The sequence below is a fragment of the Zingiber officinale genome, chromosome 8A (assembly GCF_018446385.1).
Source record: "Zingiber officinale cultivar Zhangliang chromosome 8A, Zo_v1.1, whole genome shotgun sequence".
In the NCBI taxonomy this organism is placed as follows: Eukaryota; Viridiplantae; Streptophyta; class Magnoliopsida; order Zingiberales; family Zingiberaceae; genus Zingiber; species Zingiber officinale.
In genome coordinates, this window is record NC_056000.1 from 695,218 (window position 1) to 711,250 (window position 16,033).

At 33.0% G+C, this 16,033-nt stretch overlaps 2 protein-coding genes across 2 annotated transcripts; both read left to right on the forward strand.

The window, feature by feature from the left end:
* Positions 1 to 6,299: 6,299 nt before the first annotated feature.
* LOC122011738 (CCG-binding protein 1-like) lies at positions 6,300 to 8,652 on the forward strand. Its single transcript, XM_042568115.1, has 3 exons — positions 6,300 to 6,598; positions 7,939 to 8,012; positions 8,182 to 8,652. Exons 1-3 carry the CDS (start codon positions 6,367 to 6,369, stop codon positions 8,509 to 8,511), a joined length of 636 nt encoding a protein of 211 aa, XP_042424049.1. The 5' UTR covers positions 6,300 to 6,366; the 3' UTR covers positions 8,512 to 8,652.
* Positions 8,653 to 8,776: 124 nt separating this feature from the next.
* LOC122011737 (nuclear pore complex protein NUP58-like) lies at positions 8,777 to 14,411 on the forward strand. The gene is made up of 6 exons (XM_042568114.1): positions 8,777 to 9,483; positions 9,911 to 10,025; positions 11,987 to 12,448; positions 12,603 to 13,179; positions 13,737 to 13,846; positions 13,969 to 14,411. Exons 1-6 carry the CDS (start codon positions 9,182 to 9,184, stop codon positions 14,005 to 14,007), a joined length of 1,605 nt encoding a protein of 534 aa, XP_042424048.1. The 5' UTR covers positions 8,777 to 9,181; the 3' UTR covers positions 14,008 to 14,411.
* Positions 14,412 to 16,033: the final 1,622 nt, after the last annotated feature.

The window sequence follows — 16,033 nt, forward strand, 5'->3', positions numbered from 1 at the left end:
TTGGACGATACTTCTAGGCATTTTTCTTATGCTCATTATTCTAGACATTTAAGTAATGGAGAAATAAAAGACCTAAAGTGGTTGGTTTAGAGTAAATATGTGGATAAAGTTTATTGCTTTTGTTGTAGGTTTTTTAAATCTGAAAACAATAGAAGTTCACTAGCAAAGGATGGATTTAGAAATTGGAAACATCTTAGTGAACGACTTAAAGAACATGAAAACACTATTGAACATATAACTAACATGAACACTTGGAATGAATTAAAAATGTGATTAGATAAAAATCTAACAATTGATAAAGACCTACAACAAGAAATTTCCAAAGAAAAAGAGCGTTGGAGACAAGTTATAACAAGAATAATAACAACTGTAAAATGTCTTTCTAAACGTTGTTTGGCTTTTCGAGGATCTAATGAAAAACTTTATCAAGACAATAATGGAAATTTTTTGGGGTTGATTAAAATGATTGCTGAATTTGATTATGTGATGCAAGATCATATTAGACGTATTCAAAGTAATGAAATTCATTATCATTACCTAGGTCATAAAATTCAGAATGAGTTGATTTCTATTTTAGCTAATAATGTTAAAAGTGTTATCATTAATAAAATTAAAGAAGCGAAATATTTTTTTCAATAATTCTTGATGGTACCCCAGATATAAGTCATCAAGAACAAATGACTTTTATAGTACGATGTGTTAATATATTAGGTGATAAAGTGAAAATAGAGGAGTACATTTTAGAATTTCTAAAAGTAGATGATACATCATGTTTAGGACTTTTTAACGAATTACAAAATGTGTTAAAATCACTTGATCTTAGTATTGAAAATATTAGAGGTCAAGGTTATGATAATGGTTCCAATATGAAAGGAAAACACCAAGGAGTTCAAAAGAGGTTACTTGAAATAAATCCAAGAGCGTTGTATATGTCATGTGCTTGTCATAGTCTTAATCTAACTCTTAGGGTGTGTTTGGTTCAAGTCATCATGTATAACCTTAGTTATGTGATTAACAGGTAATCACATAACCAAGGTTATAGGAAATAAAACATAACCAAATGTTGTTTGGTTCAACTTAGGTAATGCAACAAAAACTTGTTTGTTTGAAGGTTTTAATGAATACCCTACTTTAATATTTTACCGTATTACCCTCAGTTACAAAACTAACTATACATAATATTATTATTATTATTATTATTTATTTATTTATTTATTTATTTTTTAATGTTTTTTTACTTTTCTTTTTCTTGTATATTTTTTTCCTTTTTTATGTGTTTTTTTATTTTTTAATGTTTTTTTATTTTTTTATTATTTATATTTATATTTTATATTTTTTTACATTTTTTTAATTTTAATTTTTATTTATTTATTTTATTTTTAAAATTTTAAATTTTTTAAAATTTTTTAAAAATTTTAAATTTTTAAATTTTTAAAAAAATTTTAAATTTTTTAAAAAATGTTAAATTTTTTTTTAAATTTTTTAAAAATTTTAAATTTTTTTAACATTTTTTTAATTTTTTAATTTTTAAATTTTAAATTTTTATTTTTTTTTTAAAATTATTTATTTTTTTAAAAAATAAATTTTTAATTTTTTTAAAACATTTTTTTATTTTTTAACATTTTTTAATATTTTTTTACATTTTTTCTCTTTTTTTCATATTTTTTCTTATCGGAGGGTATTTTTGGTAAAAAAAATTCGTTAACCCCGGAATCAAGAAAAACCTTAGTTTTCTGAGGTTTTTCGATTCCGGGCTGCATGACCCTTTTGCTGACGTGTCGGACATGGAACATTACTTGGGAATCATAGAATACCTAAACCAAACAAGGTTTTTGTTGATAATCTTGGATGGATAACCAAGATTATCAAGAATAACCCCGAACCAAACGAACCCTTAGTGATATGACCCATTCTTGTGTTAAAGCTGTTTCTTTTTTTGGAGTAGTGCAACGCATATACACATTATTTTCAAGTTCTCCTAAGAGATGAAAAATTTTACTTAATAATGTGAAGGGATTAACCGTCAAATCTTTGTCGAATACTCGTTGGGAAAGTCGTATTAAAAGTGTTCAAGCTATTAGATTTCAAATTGTGGAAGTGAGAGCAGCTTTACTTGAATTAAATAATATTTGTGATGATGCAAAGTCAATAAGTGAAGCTGAAAGTTTAGCTAATTCAATCGAAAAATTTGAATTTTTACTTGGTATGGTCATTTGGTATGATATCTTATTTGCTATAAACATGGTGAGTAAGAAATTACAATCAAAATCTATGCGCATAGACTCTGCTATGAAACAATTAGAAGGTGTAATCTCATTTTTTGAAAAGTATAGGAATGATGGTTATGCTGCAAGTTTGACTATTGCTAAGAATCTTGCATTAGATATGAATATAGAGCCAATATTTACAACAAAGCGCCGCATTTTTAGGAAAAAATAATTTAATGAAAGAGTAGATAATGAAGTTTCACTATCATTATAAGAGTATTTTAGAATTGATTATTTTATTGTTGTTGTGGACATGACAATTGCTTTTTTAAAATGTAGATTCGAGCAAATGAAAACCTTTGAAAATATATTTTGTTTTTTATTTGATTCAAAAACATTAAGAACTTTGGATGATGATGAATTAAGAAAATATTGTGTCAAATTAAAATCTATTCTAACTCATGACAACTTATCAGATGTTGAGTTAGATGATTTATTTACTGAATTAAAAATATTACAAACGACTTTACCAAATATGATAATGTCTGCAATTGATATTCTTGAATTTATTCAAAGTTTAGATTGTTATCCAAATGTTGCAATTGCTTATAGAATTTTGTTGACTATGCTTGTTACAGTAGCATCGGCTGAAAGGAGTTTTTCAAAATTAAAATTATTAAAAACATATATGAGATCATCAATGTCTCAAGAAAGATTAAATGGATTGACAATTTTATATATTGAGAAAGATATCTTAGAAATTCTTGAAACTGATAATATTATAGAAGATTTTGCAAATAGAAATGCTAAAAGAAGTTATTGTAGATAAATTATGTATTATTAGAAATTTATTTGGGTCTTATTTTATTATTTCGCCCAGGGTCTCTTCAGTTCAAGGACCGGGGCGGCCAAGGTTAGTGGATTTTAAAACTCAAGAATCGTACATCCAAATTTGTATATTAGGTTTAGTATATTTTTTTTTTAAGAAAAAATTATTTAGTGGTAGGCCTCACATGTGGTGATTAATCGTCATTTCATTTTTTTTAATATACAAATTTATATTAAAATTAAACCAGCCAAATATTTTTTAAAAAATTAATTTTTTAAATGTGCAAAACAGCTAGAAACGGCTATTTTTTATTAAAAATTATTAAATAAAACTAATATATATTATTAATAAATTAATTAATATGTATATTATAAATATATATTTACGATAGTATATAAATAGATATTATAAATAAAGACAGTAAATAAAAAATATAGATAATGATATGTGAATTAAGTAGGATCCAATATAAAATTACTTTTTAATAAATTAATTAATATGTATATTATAAATATATATTTACGATAGTATATAAATAAATATTATAAATAAAGACAGTAAATAAAAAGTGTAGATAATGATATGTGAATTAGTAGGATCCAATATAAAATTACTTTTTGAATTTATGATTATGGAGATAGATTTATAAAAATTATGGATTTTTTACTTTTAATATAGTATTGATAATGAAGTTGAGTTGATAGGTTGAGGATTACAATTACCCTAACAGTGATAAATATTTTTTTCAAAATCTTTCCAAGATTAAAAATAATTTTAAAAATAATTTTTTTTTCAAAAAAACTGATTTTTAATTGATGAAAATTCAAATTTTTAAAAAGTAATTCCCAAATTTTTTACTAAATATTAGTCACTGCTTATATATATATATATATCTATTAGATTTTTTTTTTTTTTTTGAAAATTTATTTTTGATGTTTACCCATATTTTTTAATATGATTAAAAGAGAAGAAATTAGAGAGGTAAAACGAGGACTTATTTGTAAAATGTTAAATTGAACTTAATTGTTTTATTCATGTCAATTTATATTCTGTTAAATAAATTTTTATGTCTATTCTATCCTAATTTTAATTGGGGTTGATGCACATCAAAAAAGGAGAAGATTATAAGTTCTCCGGATAAATTTTGATGTGATCAACCAGGTTAAGTTAGGTCTTGTGGTATTTTAATCCTTGCGTCTAAGTGTATAGAAACTTAGGAACATAAAAAGTTGAGCGGAAGACATAACGGACGAGAAAGATGACATGGAAATCGACTTGACGTGCTTAAACACGCTCGACGAGGAGCGATAAGCTGCGGATGAATACTCTGGTAGAGTGAAAAAGGCACGCATGTCGCTTCTGAGGGATGAGAAGCAGGAGCAGAAGTCTGCTCGAGGAGAGAAAATTGGAATTGAGTTAGGGTGAGCTCAACTCTGGAAGGTCGGAGGATCACTCAAATGGCCGGAGAAGAAACCAACGACCGGAAAAGGCATTGGACGATAAAATGCGTAGCTGACTGATCCGGGCACCTATATGGTAAGGGCGCTTGGACCACTTTGGTATCCGAAGGGCGCCTCATCATAGTGGATCAACTTCTGATCCACATCAACTTTTGTTCCAGAGCTTTCTACTTCCTGAACTAAATGGTGACATTGTCTTCAATTGTGCCATGGAGTTAGGGTGCTGCTGCCGAGTCAGGAAGCAGCTTTGAGACTGATGCCCCGGGATTAGGAATGTCATAAAGTCTAGATGCTATCAACTTGGGGAACAGCTCGGGATGAACAACCCAAGGTCGAGAGTGCCATTGTAGTCAAGATGTCATTTAATTAGGGATGAACAACTTGGGATCTAGAGTGCTATGAAATTAAGGAGTCGAGGTCGTACAAACTAGCGAAGTTGCTTAGTTCTTTCTTGACTTTGTCCACTACCTTAATAATAGGACTGGTAACCTTCTTCTCCATATATGACAATTATGATTACCTCCAATGGCCTTGGGATGGGTTGACGGGAGCGTTGGGACGAACGTATTCATTTTTTGCCATCGCTAATGATTACCTTCGGGATCAATTTTTATTATTAAAATAAACACTTTCAAATTTTATATACATGTTTTTTTTATACCAAATCACATTTTTTCAAATGATTGAACACGATTTAAAGAGTTCTCCCTGCGAACGCGAAACGAAGAAAAATCTCCAGTAATTACCGTCTCCTTAGAACTCTTATGTTGCAATATATATAGTCAACCATGCACTTGATTGACTTTAGAAGTATGTCAGTCCATTTGGACGTAACTAATTTATATCAGGTTTTTTAAATATAAAATTTATTTTAAAATTTATATTTTAAATATTTTTTCAACATCTAATATGTCTATTTTCTAAATTTAAATTTCACAGGAAATAAAGTTTATTTCTAAGTATTAAAATATTATTTAATTTAGGAGAGAGAAAAAATAAAAGGAATAAATTGGATAGTGAAAATAGATATTTTATAATTTGAGAAAATATAGATAATTAAAATTTTAAGAATTATCTAAATTTAATAGGGTATATAATTTATTTTAAATTTTAAAATTATTATAAAAAATTGATACGGATACGTGCTCACCGTTGGTTTGTGATACCATACTTATATAATTTTATCTACTTCTCAATGTCTCTTTTATCCGATTTGGATTGCATAAATAATAAAAGAAGATTTATATGAAAAATATCATCTTTCTACCAAGATATTTATTTAATCATTGAACTCGGCCAACCGTCAACTTCGGATCCGCAAGTGCAAGTCCGCTCGAAAATCCAGCATGAGGACAACACATCCACTCTCCATCTCGCAGGCCCCAATGATCCGACGGCCCTTTCTGCGGTGGCATACGCAATTCATCATGCGAGCAAAAAGTACCTTTTTTAATCCGCGCCCGCAGAAATGGAGATGTGGATTGAGATGAAGGTCGAGTGCGAGAGCGGTGATCGTACCGCACTTTGTTTCGTTTTCGCCCCGTGTTTTCCTCGTCCACTCTGTCCCCGCCCGATGGGCCGATTTCTCTCCAAATCAACGGCAAAGAACGTGGTTTCCATCTCTGACGCAGATACAAAAATAGTAACTAATTAAGAACCAACCGCCCAGCTCAAATAGGCAAATAGTATCGAGACACGTCGGCAATGAGATGCCTAATTTCTCAAGGGTTGAGTCGAGTAGCTCGGTTCCGGTACCTTTAGTAAATGAGTTTTGAACCTTATCCGGATCCCGGACGATGTCTTGACAATTCCATAAAATTATAAAAACCGATTGTTTGGCTTTGTGGAGGGAGGGATTGCGAGATTGGAGATGCTCGGATCGATTGTTTTCAGATCTTCGGGGCTCCAGTTGATCGCGTCGGAGGCTTCCGGGACCGATCTCTCGTCCCGTCCGCCTCCGAGGTCTACAATCGTCTGCGACGCGCAGCCCAAGTTTCGAAACTACGAGTCGATCCCTAAGCTTAAGCCCTTCAGCGGGAACCGCATCGATCGGTGGCTCAAAGATCCGCCTCTCTTGCAGAAGACGAAGAACGAACTCAGCGGTACGCGTGAACCTCTGTAATTTCTCGGCCAATTTTTTTTTTGAAAAAATACTTTTGAGGATGTTTTCGCCGAATTTGATTAGCACAACAAGAGGGATTTTTTTCGTGGAATATGAGGCTATTGCGTGAATCTCTTGATACCTTTTTGAGCAGAAAATCTTTTAGTTTCATGGATTTATGCATCTGATCAGTGGGATTTTTTTATTGTCGTTTAGATAAGCCTAGGGCTTTCCGATCAGTTATAACTGAATCGGATTTTATCGAGGCTTGTTTTATATTAATTTATCATCTTCAAGGAGGAAGATTAGGTAATAAATTATTTCAGCTCTTCACTCTTTATGTAACAATATGCCCATCTCTTGCAAACAAATTATAAGAATTTTACATCTATGGGATTGCACCTGATAGAGAAAACTGCTTTGTAGGTTGTGGGAAGGAAAAGAGGCGGGAAGAAAGTAATCAAAATAGAACTATTATTAAAATATCCCTGTCGCGGTATTATGAAACTCATCATAGCTCTATTTTGTTTCTGGTAGACTGAACCAAACAGCTGCAGCATCTGCTCGAACAATAATAATATTATTATTTTTTAAGAGCGTTCAGATACTGATCAGAAGAAGATAACGTCAACTGTGCCTAATTAAGCAAATAAAATAAACTAATTCAGTAGTAAACGTTCATAGATTGCAAGTTGAAGCATCTGTTGTCTGCAATTGGTTCTTGGTTTGAGCTTATTCACTTGTTTGTATTTAACAGAAATTGCAAAAGAATTTCTTTGATGAGTAGTGTTTTCCATACATGAGCATACTACTCTTCGGTCTTAATATTAGTTGCTGAAACTTACATATGACGATTACCTATGTCACTTGCGGTATTTTCTGACATGATTGTTCTGTTATATGAGACAAATGCTGAGTGCTTCATTTCATACACAATTCGAAGTGTTTGATAATAAGAACGCTGCTTCAGTAACTATCGTAGTACTTTGGGTCTTTATAATAGTGCTACTGACTTTTTTTTCACCTTCTTATTTTATTAATTCTAGATATTATAATATTCGTTCGTTTAAATTGAGGTAAAACTATCGTCATTCAATCTAATCTCTTGCCCTGTTCAACTTTCTATCTTGATCAATGTTCAACATGCTGGTACTCCACGATACATGTTAACATGTTACTTTCAATAATCAAATATACGGTAGCGAGAAAACAGAAATACCAATCTTCAAATTGTATTTTTTTTCCCTTGTTTCTTCACATGTATGGACTAGTCTTTACATTTTTGTGGCCTTTCTTGTCGTTGCTGATGTTGTCTGTTGCTTATCTTTGTTTTTCATTCAGAGTATTGCACAACACTTGAAGGCGATGAATGCTCTAGTTGTTGGAGTGCCTATTTCGAGCTGAAAGATCTTGAGGTTCGTACGTGATCCAGAATTTTATATATATATATATATATATATATATATATATATATATATATATATATATATATATATATATATATATATATATTGCCAGTTGTTTACAGTGTTTCTTTCTGTATATATATATATATTGCCAGTTGTTTACAGTGTTTCTTTGCAGAAAGAATGGTCAAAAGAAGACTTGGAGAAGTTTTTGTGGCAGTGCGGTGGAATAAAGACACTGATCGACTATTTGCACGGCATCACGGCGATGGAGAAGAAGATGAAAGAAAAAGAAACGCACGAAAAAAAAGTAGCAGAACCAGAGAGTCGACCCAAGAATAAACCTTTTCATATTCCTGATGGATTGCCTCCGACGGCAGAAGAGCTGGAAGAGCTCGAAGAAGCAGAGAAAGCCAGAATGCCCGATTCTCCATTTACCAGACTTCTTAGGAGCAAAGGAAAGCTTCCAGCTTGGTACACGCCACGTCCAGACCATGAGACGGATTGAATTGCTCAAGTATCAATAGCTGAGATGTGCAGTAGTTGCAGATTTGACATGTTTGAGGCAAGAGAGACATAAATAATCTGTGTTGCTTGTGTACATATTTTGTGTTGTCTTTTTGAATCAAAAGGATTGTTTCAGCTGAAATCTTAAACTCCTCCGCAAACACGACCGCCTACAATCAACCACCCGATTCATCGAATTTGAACTTTGCAGGTAAGTAGATGTATAATTCTGACCCAAGCCACCTTTTGCAAGTAGGTTATGTTTCACTCTTGTAATTCTGAGTGAAAATATATACTATTGCTTGCTTATGTTTATTCTTAAGTTCTATATATGAAAAGGCTCGATTAATTTTACCTTGGTGCATTATTTTCAGTAGAAAATGAAGCCCTTCCTTATATATTTTGAAATTCAGGGGCTATAATATAAAATAACTCTTTGCTGGTATGCATATAAAGGTTCATTTAGTCTTTCAATTCATAACATATTAACATTAGCGTCGGGTTTGACGCACCGGAGTCGAACCCAGAAGCATTAGGGTTTTCCTTTTTTTCCTTTCACATCTATCTCTCGTTCGAAGCTCTTCTCCCGCCCAAATTGCCGTCTCACCCGTTGCCGCCTTGTCACCGATCGGCGATGGTTAGTTGAAACCTCGATCTCGGGAAGAGTGCGCATGGCGTTCCCTTTCCGGACTCCGACTCCCCGACCTCAGCGGTCACGGCGTTCTCTGTCCCAAACTCCTCGACAGCAATCGCCTCTCTTCCAAGACCCTCAGACTCAACAGCAGCAGGTTTTTCAGCAGTCACCGTTCCAGTTTGAGAGGCCGCAGACGCAGTTGCGGCGACAGGAGCAGGCAACGAGGACTGCCTCGCAGAAGCAATTGTTGCTTTATACGAAGGATAAAACGTCTGCTGGATATAATACCCACTGGGAGGATCTGCATCCTGTCTCGCAAAAACTTCTCCTAAAGATCGAGTATTGTTCTTCTTGTCTACTTGGTTTGGCATGTCGCTTTGCTTTAGGGATTTTTCGATTTTGGGTTTTCCAAAATACCCGGAAAAAACATCTTTATGTGATACCGGGTTCTTTCTTTCTTTCTATCTTTATTTCTTTCTTTCTTTCTTTCTATTATATATTAATCAATGTTCGACCGTGGAAAATTCTGTTTTTATGTCAGATCTTCTGAATGAAAGAATTTCGTGTTGTCTTTCTTTTAATATTGCTTCTGTTTTCTTGCATATTAAATTTAACTAATTGATTATTACTGATTTACATCGTTCATTCTAAGTACCACATACCTTATTGGTTATTCATCCTTTCATTCAGCGTTTGATAGTGTTGATGATCTATGTGGATGTATTGTTTATCATTATTTTATTTTATTTTTTTTCTGGTGATACAGGGTGTGCATTCTCAAGCACAAGAATGAGAGCCAGAGGCTGGATCAGTGCAGTCGACTTTATGATTCATCAGTATCAGGTGACAGTTTTGAGGCCAATTCCAGTAGAATCATTCAGGTTTTATTTTTTTACTTTAGCCTATTTTATCATCTATTCATAATTATTCAAATACTTTTATACTTTACATTCACCTACATGTATTTAGTAGTTAACTTCCTTCTAGATCCTAAATTTTCAATTTTCTGGACCATCATGTTATGCATTTAAAAAGTGTGTTTCCCATGTTATCATCGCCATGTTTTGTCTGAGATTGTGACATCATACATTTAGTCCATTCTTGGTAAGTATGCATTTATTTTATTTTATTATTATTATTTTTAGAGTGCAGACGACTATTCTGTCACTTACTTGGCTTAAGCATTTTCCCTTGCAATGCAAATCTATTTTCATTAGCTAGTTTTATCATCAGGTAGGGTTATAAATGAATAAGGTGCTCGTGAATAAGCTTAGTACTTGGCTCCATGCGAACTCAATTATTTTTTTTCCCCCAGAGGTGTAGCATATATAAAATAGCAATCCAGTACGAATGAGCGTAGCTTCTTAATGTCCTTCTTAACGTTAACAAAGCTTGTGAACAATTTATGAACAAACTAATTTGTTAACTGTTCAAAATCTTAATTATGATCTTAGTTTATTATTTTTATCCAAATAAAATACTTGATAAATTTTATAATTTTATCCCAATGGCATAGGAGGATCAACATAGCAACCCCACTTAGTTGGATAAAACTTGATTGTTGTTGTAGTATGTTAAAAAAGAGAAAATAGTATAAATTTTATTCATTAGATCATGTTTGAACTAAATAATACAGACAACAATGTAAATAGTCGAGCTCAATAAAAAGTTTAAGCTCAGGTTGGACTGAATAAGAACTTAATAAACAAGCTTGAACAATCTTGAAAAAGTCTTGAATGCAACCAAGTTCGGTTCAACTTGGCTTCATTACTCACATATATCTAACTAATTCCAATATTCATGTTAAGGGCCTTCAAACTAGCTGGACAAGCCTAACATTTGGTTATTGTTCACACTTTAGCATTTCATAAGAAGATATGCTTTCTCAACCTGAAAAAGAAGACAATTCGTTATGAACATCCTAATTAGGTCATCTTGTACAGGTTTTACATTAGGTGAGGTCTTGTAAATCATATGACATCAGGATGCACTAATTTTCATTTTTAATGATTAAATGGGTAAAAATGTTCTTTCTATTTCTAGGATAAAGTATAGGCTGGTAAGATAGAAACTTATTAGAATCAAGATATATGTTTAACTTTTTCTGCTGTACAATTGTTGAGTTTAGAAGTCTCAACAGTTGTTTGCTCCAAATTGTTTCTGCAACATCTACTTTTCTCCTACATTTGCTTTGCACAGCTTAAGATAATTTTTGGTTTATGTGATCTGATACTTGGCTTGGCTAGCAAATTCGTTAGTGTTTGTTATCATGTACTTGACTAATTGAATGATTGACAAAAATGATGATGATTTACTTTATATTAAAATTATGAAAAAGACCGTTAATTGCAACAAGAATCACTACTATTGTACATTTCAAATCATCCTCGTCTCTTCCTTGATTCTATAATTGGCATGGTGATTCTATTGCCTATACTTAATACCACCTTATGATTAATTTTGCACTTGATCATGATTTGAGTTGTGATCATCAACATTCTTTCTGGATTTGGGCTAACTTCCTGTAGATAATGGGATTTATTAGTTTTATTAATTCATTTTGTGTTTTTTCTCCTTCACTTCTTTTTTACTCTCTTTTCCTTTATTTTGTTAATTCATTGATTGTTTTTTGAGTTTCTCACAACTGTAATGGTCCTAGAGGAGGTCATGATTTGAGGAATGAACTGCACGTGCAGATTTAATAATTAGCTTACCTGGGCTATCTCTTGTCTTGGATTGAGTCTTATAATACTAATTGTATTTGTATCTGTAGATTAGTTCACTTATTAAATCTTCCGTATCTATCACATTTCTATAATTCATATGACAATTTCATTTATAGGAACTTGGGCTTATCACTACCACGATGGAAAGAGAAAAAGTTTCTATTCAAGATCTAAGATCCTCGACAAACAAATTAATTTGGGACACAGAATTTGCTATTCGGTCTTATGTGATGCTAAAGTCAAGGTTTATTTGCCAGAGTGTCACAACAGCTTCAAATGTTGCCTCTGGAAATCCAAATACTGAATTGGGATTGGTTTCCAAGCAAACCAACCAACTAGCTAATTCCTCTACTGCACCAGTTTTTGATTTTTACATTGGGATTCCCAAAAGACCATCTATTTTTATGGAGCAGATAATCACCAAATTTGAGAAGTATCTGAGTGAGTGCTACCGATGGATTGAAGAAGTACAACAGCTAGTAATGATGGAAAATGGTAGAAGAGGTTCAAATGCCCTGGAATCTTTGCCACAAGTCATGTCCAATGTCCATGATTTCTTTATTCATGTAGCTGCAAAGGTAAGCTGACACTGTTTCCTACACTTAAGAATTTCTCGTTATCTTTTGTGGATGAGGATCTTTTCTTAGGCATTTTAACATATATCAGTAGTTCTCTTCAGACATTACCAGTCGGTAACTTTTATTGTTTTTCACATCATTATTTGGATTGCAGGTGGAGAGCCTTCACCAGTATGTTGAATCAATGAAGATAGCATATCTTGCTGATCATCGATGTCGAGGTGATGCAAATGATCCGTTTCTTGAGGCCAACAGAAGAGAAACGGCTAAACGAGAAGCTGCTTCTAGAAGAGTTCACCCAACATTGTATTTATCTACAGTTTGTTCACAACCAACTAGGTGTGCTTTCAACAGTTCAGCGGCGCCTGCAACAAACACTATGCAGCCATCCATTGTACCATCAGCAGCATTTTCTGGAAACGGGCTTTCATTATTTAGTACTCCTTCAGCTCCTGCTGCATCTTCTGGAAGTGGACATTCATTATTTAGTACTCCATCATCAGCTCCTGCTGCGTCTTCCTCTTTCCTCATTTCAACCCCAACAGCATCTTCTCCTGCATCAAACTTGTTTGGCTCTTCTGGTTTTTCCCCTCACTCGACATCATTTGGCACTCCTCCACCTCTCTTTGGTTCTATTCAGGCTTCCGCAGGATTTGCAACAAGCACTCCAGCAGTTGGATCCACTCCTGCTGTGGGTAGCTCACTTTTCTCGACTCCTTTATCTGCAGCAGGTATATGTTCAAATTTTCTCATTAGATGCTATTGTCTCCTGTCAAAGTAATGTTAGATCCTAGCAATTCTTAGTTTTTATTTAATGGGAAGATTTGTGTTAAGCTTGTCTACAGATCTTTCGGCATAATCTTCCTCACAGATAGGTTTGATGGGTTTTCAATAAGCTTTATGATCTGAAAGAACCCACACCTATTAGAATTGCCTTGTCCTTTGTTAAGTGCCATTATTTGCAATTCTATAGCACTGGATAGATAGTTTCATGATCAAAGACGCTAATAAATTTTATAGTTTGAAGAATTTAATCTATTAGAGCGTAAGGAACAAGGAGAAAAAAAAAATTAATATCACTTATGATGTAGTAGCTCAATGGAGGGATAAAATTTCCGCATAGCCAACCACAATTAGTCCAGTAAATGATGATGATGTCGATGAGTTTTATCATGTGGCCATTAAGTTGTTTTTGTATGTGTTCTGTTTTCATAGTTGTATTAATTATATTATTTCAGTTAATGATTGAATTGTATATTTCTACGTTTAATGAAGTTATTTTGTGTAGGTGCTGCAACTGGTCCGGGCGTTCCACTCCCCCCTCGTAGCCGCCGAGCCGGTAACCAGATGGCAAATTTGCAGCATGCAACTGGTCCAGGTGTTAGCGTCGGATTATCTGTAAGATGATCGATAATTTCTTCTTTTTCAGTACTTATTTCCGCATGTTCACATCACACACAAAGGTCAGTTATACATCCCCCATTGTATATATTAATTATATTGTCGTTTTTTTTTTCCAGAAATCATCGAGGCCAAAATCGCGCACCAGTAGGCGCTAGTCGCAACACCAAGTTTTTTTGGCTTGGCGATGCAAAACTATCGGAGGATTATCTGGTCTAAATTTTCTAACAAAAAACGGAGATCTCTATTGTCTCAAGCAAACGTATCACATTGATAATTATCGAAGAGCAAGTTCCATTTGATTTATGAAGTTCGAGTTAGCCAAAGTATAAAATCACTGCAGACTTAACTATACTCCCCATTTCTACTTTAAGCGGTGAATTTTCGTGTGTAAACATTTTGTGCCTCAAAGCAACGACTTGTTGCTGAAGGCGCCGTGGCTTTGTTCAGTTAGATTAGTCCGAGAAGTTGGATCAAGAAATAATTAAAATCTGAGGGAAAATATTCGTTAAATCTTTTTTAGCAATTCAAATTAATTTGTTATGTATTATGCTGATTCTAGTTATTTGAATATGTCATTGCTTCATTACTGAATCTAAATATAACTTATGCCCAGTGAATCATTGGAAAATGTCCTACTTTTTCATTTAATCTCTATATAATACTACACCATTAGCAATGTCTAAATCTTTAAATCAATTGTGTTATTTCAAATGTAATGTCTTTGCTTAATTGTTTTGCACTTGTCTAAATATAACAAATACAGTGTAGATAATTTGATTGTATTACGATAGGCAAGCATCACACGGTAAATGTTTTTACTTGATGATTAAATTTGATTGTGTCGACCTCCGTAATGCCTTGTTAGTCGTTTTCTTTCTTTACATGCCACTCGTTAATTGTATTTATCTAAACTTATTTGACCTGTTCTTGATTCTTGATAAAATGGAAAATGAAGTAATCTCTGACCTCTGGATTTGACATTAGACTTGTTCTCGAACGGCAAAATGCACAATGAATGGAGTCCGTAACTATTGCTGTGGAATTAATCCACGTTTTTTTTAAATTTCTTTCCTCCGACTACTTGATTTTTTTTTTTTATTTCTTTCCTCAATTCCTCCGGCCACTTGATTTCTATCCAAGAAAAACATATGGTTACTAAATCAGTTCTCTGTCAGTGCGTTGACCAAGCTCCGAAGGGGTGCAGATATTTCACTGATTTTAATCCACCAACAAATAATAGTCAAATTATTAAAGAACTAAATGTTTTTTTGAAAAAAAATAAACAATTATTTAGAGTGCCACGCAGCATTGCATGGTCTGGAAAAAGATTGGTAATTATTTATTTTACTGTGGACTTTGACCTCGTCAATTTTGTCTTTTTTCAACAATTGTCCCAAAAGGCCTTTCATTTCATTTTAGGATTTCTCTATTTCAATAAAAGACCCGGCAGTAAAATTCAGCTTGTCCTGAAGAACTTAAGTGCTCTGATCACCAACCATGCTTCCTCTTTTTCTATTTTTCTGGATCTGTCGTATTACAACAATCAGGAAAAGCTCCTGTAAAGAAAAAAAAAAACACTTCAATCTAAGGTCGACAATTTAGGTTAGCAAGTCGTCTCTTGTTTATTTTAGACATTTAATTTCAATTAGATTCGTTGAATAAATAAATTAAAATGCATACGCTCCATTTATAAACAATTTAATCCATTTATTAATTTTTTTACAAGTCATAAATAAATTAAAATGAGGCAAAGCAAGTTTACCAATGCAAGTCAGATATTGGGTCAGTGTCGGAGAATAAATATTAAGGCAAAGTAATTAAGTTTACCACGTCGGTATTTGACCGGGCCAAGCAAGTCTTCTCAATGGGACCCAGAGAGAGGACCGTACGTGGCTAGGCCGATCCCCTGCATTATTTCAATCACGGTCTGAGGTTGGAGCCCAAGGTGATGCAGCCAGACAGGCGCTCCCCAAAACGGGCGAACGTCCACGTTAGCCAGCTGTTGGTGGTGTAATAATATAAATGTATTTTTTTTTACATCCAAATAAATAGAAATCAAATGAAAAGAAAGCCTGGTTTGTTTGTTAGTTTAGTGTTTTTTCCCCTTAAAATACAATAATAATTTGATTATATAGCAATATAATAATTTTATATAATAACAGTTTACTTTTCTTTAACCAT

Excerpts from the sequence above, each read along its gene's own strand:
- LOC122011738 (XM_042568115.1), top strand. The coding sequence starts at position 6,367 with ATGCTCGGATCGATTGTTTTCAGATCTTCGGGGCTCCAGTTGATCGCG. Across the intron at positions 6,599-7,938 it reads GACGAAGAACGAACTCAGCG|AGTATTGCACAACACTTGAA; the intron begins GTACGCGTGAAC and ends TTTTTCATTCAG. Across the intron at positions 8,013-8,181 it reads TCGAGCTGAAAGATCTTGAG|AAAGAATGGTCAAAAGAAGA; the intron begins GTTCGTACGTGA and ends GTTTCTTTGCAG.
- LOC122011737 (XM_042568114.1), top strand. The coding sequence starts at position 9,182 with ATGGCGTTCCCTTTCCGGACTCCGACTCCCCGACCTCAGCGGTCACGG. Across the intron at positions 9,484-9,910 it reads AAACTTCTCCTAAAGATCGA|GGTGTGCATTCTCAAGCACA; the intron begins GTATTGTTCTTC and ends CTGGTGATACAG. Across the intron at positions 10,026-11,986 it reads ATTCCAGTAGAATCATTCAG|GAACTTGGGCTTATCACTAC; the intron begins GTTTTATTTTTT and ends TTTCATTTATAG.